Genomic DNA, 7,238 nt, shown 5'->3' with positions numbered 1-7,238 from the left:
TGCTTAAAGTTGCCAATTACAATCCTTTCCTTGACGTTGGCGAGTTTATTTGGGTGCGTGCGTGTGGGTGGAGGGTGTGTGGTGGGTGTATTTTTGCGTGTGTGTGAGGGGATAGAGGAATGGGAATTCGTACATGTTGGTGTGTATAGGCCTACGATATCAGATAAATGCATGCATGTGATAATGTATACATTATTGCTTGCTTACTTGCTTATGTCGACTCTTGTAGTCGGACTCCTATAATGGCTCTCCAAACTGTTCTGTCTAGCATACAATTTTTGATGTCTGGGCCTGTTTTAACATTAAAATCCCGTATCATCTGCCAACATCTTGATATAATCCTTTTTGGGTGGACCTCTTGTTCGCTTTCCATGTTTGGGCTGCCACATAAGAACAATTGAAGCTGCTTCCTCTTCGCTTGTTGCACAGTGCCCTGCAAACTTTAACCTTCTAATCCTGAGCCTCTCAGAGATTGGTAACATATTCCCATATATTTCTTTGTTGGTGGTGTGAGTTTGCCATGAGATATACATTATAGCTCATTTTAATTAATAAAATAAACAATTTTAAGCGCCTGGGCCATATATTAATGCATTTGTGTTTTTCACGTTGCGGCCGGCCCGCAACAAGGAAAGTCTACTTACTTAATATCAAAAGTCATGGGGTGAGGGGGAGGCCCTATGTGCACGAACAAATCAATAATGATAACTGATAAATTAAAACGTCGTCTTACCAGGCGCTGGGTACACACTTGAATAATGATATCTTTAAATCTAACGTCGTCTTACCAGGCGCTGGGTATTACACACTTGAATAATGATACATGTATAAATCTAACGTCGTCTTACCAGACGCTGGCTAACCATTAACTACAAACTTAAATAATGATAACAGTAAATCTAACGTCGTCTTACCAGGCGCTGGGTAACAATTAACTACAAACATGAATAATGATATCTCTAAATCTAACGCTAAATAACCATAAATTACAAACTTGAATAATGATACCTGTTGAGCTAAGGTCGTCTTACCAAGCGCTGGGTAACCATTAACTACAAACTTGAGTCTGCAAATCTAACGTCGTCTTACCAGGCGTTGGATAACCATTAACTATACCAAACTTGGATACTAATATTATACACCCGTATAATGACGTTGTCTTACCAGGCACGTGTGGGGTGGGTATGGTGTGGGGGTGGGGTGTGCGTGTGTAGGAGGAAGGGGTGATTGTGTGTGTGGTGTGGATGTACATTGGGGTTGTACGGTGGGGTGGGTGTTGGGGTGTGTGGGGTATGGGGTATGGGTGGTGTACTATTATAAATGAATGTATAGCCTGTAATGTAAGTGGGCACACTTGTATTACTTTATTCCGTAGCAGTCATGACAATTGAGGCAAAAAAATAAAAAGATAAACAAAATAAAACAAAATAAGATAAAATAAACTAAAATGAAATAAGGTTTTAAAATGGAATTTTATCAATGTTTTCATTAAAAAATGTACCCTTTTACACACGTGCTATATAGAATATGTTTTTATTGAGTCGGTAGGTGTTGCTGTGTTCCTCTGACTACTGTCTGTTCAATTAGCTTAGATTCTTGAATTTTTAAGATATTTGAAAAAATACAAAATTGTGGTCAAAGTCATCAAAGAAAAGTGTTAGCACAGCCTTAGACCTAACGTGATTTATACGATTTATATGTTCGTCAACTTGCGGTGATACATCTACCATGTTCAACATGTGATTTCCTCATATTAGGCCATTCATCTATAATGGGCTATTCCATTTGAAATCCGCACTACCCCTGTGGAAGATTTTGGAAACATGTTTCACAGGGGGAGTATGCATTTTAAATGGAATTAACACATTAGGCAGCCTCTGAGAAAGATTCAATCTGAATCATCGTACAGAGAGAGGCCGATTTTCAAATGAAGCTGTTAATGTGTTCATTCCATTTGAAATTCATACTCCCACTGTTGAAGACATTTCCAAAATCTTTCACATGGGTAGTGTCCTCATTTTGGCACATTTAAGCATCAAAATTGTATATATTCTCGCGCTTCGCGCGCATTTCTCCCGGTTAATTAATATTAGTAATGGGCGGTCAGCGGGACGTTTTGGAAATATCCATTCCACCCCTTGGCTCGGTGGCCCCGGTACGTCCATGGTGTGTGAAACAAAATAGGATAACTAGTTTTTGTCAAGTTCGTCAACTTTTTAACTTTTATTGGTTTTCTGTTAAGTTCGTCAACTTTTTAATTAAAAAAAAAAAAAAGTATTAAGGGTGAATTTAGAGCTTGTGGACCTTTTGTGAATGGTCAAAAAATGCGATTATATCAATTGCATCAATGAACTGCAACTGACAGCTTAGTTTTCGCTGCAACTGCCAGAGTGCGCGATAAGCTCAAACATGGTAGGTCTGCATGGCCTGTTTTTATCCGCTTTCCGTTCAAATTAAGAAGAGCATGACAGGAGATAATAATAATAATAATGCATTTTCTTCCATGGTCTAAAGACACTCGATTCAAAACCCTTTAGTATTGTTTGATCTCTTTTGTCATGTTTGTTTAGAATTATGTGCCTGAAGCCCACTGGAGTGCTTCATTTGCATCACAGTTTTGTTAAAGAAGACTAAAGTTGAAGATTCGGTTTATCATGATGATTTTCTTTTCAAACTTGTCATAGTTGTTTGCACAAAATCTGAGACACTTATTATTATTATGAGCCTGAAAAAGCATGATTTCACCAACCGTTTTACTCAACTAATTTTTAACCAGCGTTCTGAGAGTGAACTCCTAGCTTCGCTACCATTCCCAATCCAATTTGGACTGTAATGCGGGCCAGCGAGCTGTTACACTGTCACTACGCAACAAGTTACGCACTTCTCAGATAGTTGCCTACTTTGGTAATCACATAATTTTTGATAATTTCCTCTTCTTTTTTGCCTGATTTAGGTTTAAAAAAAGTTAAGTTGATTAATCTATAAACATTTTCCCACCAAAGCAATTATTTCAACCCCACTATAACAAAACCATGTAAAATTGTATGGCCAGGCCAGCATGGAAGAGAGAAGTCTTTCTTCCATGCTATGCTGTCCTGTCCAGCCAACTCAATTGGCGTGACGTTGCTAGGGGATTAATGGATGTTAAAGTATTGATGTTACAAGAAGTTGATAAATCCAATAATTGATCCTATTTTCTGCTTTGAATCAAATTATACAGACGTGTTATCGATTTTCTGTTATAATTCAATAGTGAGCTGCATACAATAACTTAAAATTGGGCGTAATTGGGAGATTCAACAGCGTCTTCTGGGACTCTATGCATCAACATTCTTGAGAGTTTATACCTCCCTCATTTCGTTTATTTAAAACTTTGTTATAATTAGGCCTATATGGATAACCACTCCTATTTAAAAACAAAATCTGCAAAACTTGAACAACACTGCCGTGTCGATCGTTTGTGATCCCGCAACTTTGGGCTGTGTTGATGTACAAAGTGGAAACACCGATGACTTGACTGCCTTACATAGCAATCATTAACTGTTTTGATCTTATTTTGATGGGATATGTAAGGACAACAAGACGCAACATTAAAAATGGAGTCAGGTTAGTACAATATCAAATATATTTATTATATCTCATTTAGAGGAAATCGGATAAACAATATTTCAACTTTAAACAATACTTAAACAAATTTGACAAAAGTATGATTTTTGTGATTTGATTCCATGATTGTAAAAACATGTGTCTTTTTTTTTGGTATCATTTGCAGTTGAGAATGAAGAGACAGTACGGATCTTTCCAGTTTACAATGGACATGATGGATGACTTGACGGCGACGGAACAAACTTAAGAAGCTACATGTATATCTCGCGAATTGTGTTTTTGACCAAATAAGGAAATAATTCGACAATTTTACGACAGATTTTATAACATTTTCATCCATCCTGTGATTCCACTATCTCTTCCATCATGCACGGAACTAGTGGACAATATCGTTTGGACATGAAGAGGGACGATGCACGGACCCTTATGTTAAAGATGGACGCTAGACTCACATATGCTGGTCGTGAGCGGAATGTTGCTTTGCAAATAGAAGGCGAAAGACAAAAGAAGCATATAGAATGGCAAAGACAACTTAATGAAGCTGATTTCAAGCGACAAGAGAAAGATGTGCGACGGCGTATGGAATTCTTCCAATCTCTTCTTGAAGAAAATAGATTGGAAAGGCAAACTACTTTAACAGATATGAATGTTTTTGAAACTGAAATAGAAGCTGATAGAGAAGCTAGTAGGCGCGGCAGAAGGAGATTACCACCTGTGAGACGAAAAGTGCAAAATCTTGATCGCGCTGAAAATGTTGGTTCGGTTCGTCGTGAACAACAAACTTTTACAAACAATCGTGCTCATCAACGATATCTAAATCGCAGCTTGAATGAACTTAATAAAAGTTATAAGAAACAACAGACACAAAAAGAACTAAACGAGACAAAACTGATGAAAATTAGAGAAGAAATGGCTACAATCGGAAGACCCAAACCATCAAAAGAAGCAACTCAACCAATATTAGAAGATCTGCCAGAATTACAAGCCAGTATAGGCGAACCAAGACAATCTATATCAAGGAAACAGACTCAGCATCTGACTAAAAGCTTACCACTTCCAAAGGTACAAGAAGAACAGTTAACACCTCAAGGACGAAGGTTGTCCAGGAGCCAACGAATACCTGGTGAAGAATTGGATACGTTGAACAAATTACCCGGAATCACCGTCTCCGGTGGTCGAGGATCAAGATTAGGAGGTAAAAGCTCAAATTTGGGTAGTAACTTTTACATCGATACGAGTCATTCTGAATCCGTCTACAAACGTCGCGGTTCTATTAGGTTGGTAACACTAAATAAGCCAAAAGTGAAAACTAAGAAGGATAAACCTAAACCTAAGACAGGACTTCTAATGCCTGGACACACCGCGTTGCCTAGTAAATTCTACGAAGGTGTCTACGAAGAGAATCCATTCTTAACACCAGACTTTAAACCCGAAGCTGTAAAGAGTCGAGCAAATAGCAGCAAAAGTGATCAAATGTATGCTTGGCTTGGACTTGATTCAATGGAAGATTTGGTGTTACTCCGAGGTGAAGAAGCTATCGGTGTTGGTAAGGATATCGATGATGACGACGACATGGAGTGGGTGGAAGTTGCAAGCAATGTCGAAGAGTCAAACCAAGACATTTCTGGCACTGGTGACAATACTGAACGGAAAGAAAAGCGCGTTTATACATTAGGTAAACCCGTCGATTTTGATACGGTCAAAGCTAGTCCTTTGAAGAAATTTGCAAGGGTTGCCAAGAGTATTATGCTCGTTAGACAACTACAGGATTCTGCTGGGTGTCTACCAGAAACAGCGGATGTTATTATACGCAAAAATACTGACAATGAAACACCTGCTGCCGAGACTCAAGAGACAATTGAAGGAACAGTGCAGGCAGAAGAAAATAAAGAGACAGACAAACAGACTGAAGAAGTTCAAACAAAAACTAGTGACGTTGAAGCAAAAACTGAAGATGTTGAAACGAAAACTGAAGATGTTGAAGCGAAAACTGAAAATGGTGACACTGAGCAAATAGAGTAAATTCAGATGCAGTTGAAACATGCAAAATATCACTGAGATCACATAAATCATGTCAATAGGTTATATACAGGTTGTAACAATAAAAATTATACAATTTAAAAAATAGTATCAGTCAACATGTCACGTGTGAACATGGCAAAAAGTGGCAAAAATGTTACTGATTCCACTGCATAACATTGTTGCCATGATCTTTTCTATTTGTAAAATGTCGCTTTCACGTGTTTTTTGTCATTTGCAAAGTTTAAATTCAAAATGAACAACATTTTTACAAAATATGTATAAGGAGGACTAAAAGATTAACGTGGTTAAAATGGTGTAACATAAATAAATTTATAATAATGCATTATGTAATGTTGCCGGGAATGTTGCGGTACTGATGTGCATTATACTCAGAAAAATACGGCACTATTTTTTTATTAAAAAAAAATACTATCCTGTTTTGCAAAATGAAACCAAGCTAAATCCTTTCGTTAGTTCTAACTTGCAATGAAATTCAAAGTTTAATATTTGCCCAATATTTTGAAATAAGGGTAAAAACGTGCGTTTTTAGGGTGTTATTCATATGCTATGCATCTTTGGAAAACACAGTTTTATACCAAGGACTGGGCTATGTTTCATTTGGAAAAACAGAATAATTTAAGTAATAAAAAAATATAGTGCTGTATTTATTTTGTTGTTGAAAGTGGCATTAAATTTTATATAAACATGATCAAGACGAACCTCTCATTATTGGTGACAGAAGATTAGCAAGACTAAAGTCGTGTTCACACGGTCGGACTTAAGGCCCTTATTACCGGTTATAAGTCGCTTATTACCGGTAATAACTCACTTATTATATCCGTCTGTGTGAACACGACTTTAGAGATCTGCAAACGTTTCAAGGAGGCTATAATTGAGGTCATTTGATGTAACATAAAAGTAATAATGTAACTGTATTATGCAAAATGCTGTAGGAACGATATAGGGCATGATATAATTTGTTGACAAAAACCTTTAACTGGTTGGTTCGGAATAAGTCATAATAATAGTCTTATAGGTCGCTATAGACAGACGAACCCTCTCATTTTGGGTGATTACAGGAGATGAACACGAGATTATGTATACTGAGGCCTGGTATTAATTGTATGAAAAGTTTATGTGCAATAATATTTATGCTCAATGGCAATCTTTTATAGCTGTGATATAAGTTAGTTGATAACATATCATATCATCAGCTATAGGTTTTATTCAAGATGTTTCCCCTTATTAATTTTATTTTATTATTAATAATACCGGATGTCTCAAAAAGACTCTTTGCCATTTTGAACCTTTGTATATCCTGCGTAATGAAAATCAAAATACATAGGCCTAATTTGGAAAAGAACAACACGTGGGAATATTCTGACACCAGAATTGATATAAGTTTCCTCTTCATTGAAAAATGTTAGCACCAATAATATTGAAATCACGATAGCGGCAATTTTGCGCAAAATTGGCTGAGTTTTAGGTATCAAATTACTTCCACATGTATATGCGTTTCCTTTTTGCGATAATACATGTGTTCAAATTGTCTGTTTTGTATAATTTTGTAGAAGGAAAAAGGTAAAGAGACTTTTGGGACACCCTGTAAT

The 7,238-nt window shown here is 36.8% G+C and overlaps 1 protein-coding gene across 1 annotated transcript; it reads left to right on the top strand.

The window, feature by feature from the left end:
* Window positions 1–3,444: 3,444 nt before the first annotated feature.
* On the top strand, window positions 3,445–5,824 carry LOC140153156 (uncharacterized). The gene is made up of 2 exons (XM_072175808.1): window positions 3,445–3,606; window positions 3,773–5,824. The coding sequence occupies exon 2, from the start codon at window positions 3,973–3,975 to the stop codon at window positions 5,626–5,628; it is 1,656 nt and encodes a 551-aa protein (XP_072031909.1). The 5' UTR covers window positions 3,445–3,606; window positions 3,773–3,972; the 3' UTR covers window positions 5,629–5,824.
* Window positions 5,825–7,238: the final 1,414 nt, after the last annotated feature.

Source organism: Amphiura filiformis, chromosome 5 (assembly GCF_039555335.1).
Source record: "Amphiura filiformis chromosome 5, Afil_fr2py, whole genome shotgun sequence".
In the NCBI taxonomy this organism is placed as follows: domain Eukaryota; kingdom Metazoa; phylum Echinodermata; class Ophiuroidea; order Amphilepidida; family Amphiuridae; genus Amphiura; species Amphiura filiformis.
The sequence above is the reverse complement of the archived record's forward strand: the minus strand, read 5'-3'. Positions and strand labels throughout refer to the sequence as shown.

Bases quoted from the DNA above. Each gene is read 5' to 3' on its own strand.
- LOC140153156 (XM_072175808.1), top strand. From the start codon at position 3,973: ATGCACGGAACTAGTGGACAATATCGTTTGGACATGAAGAGGGACGAT.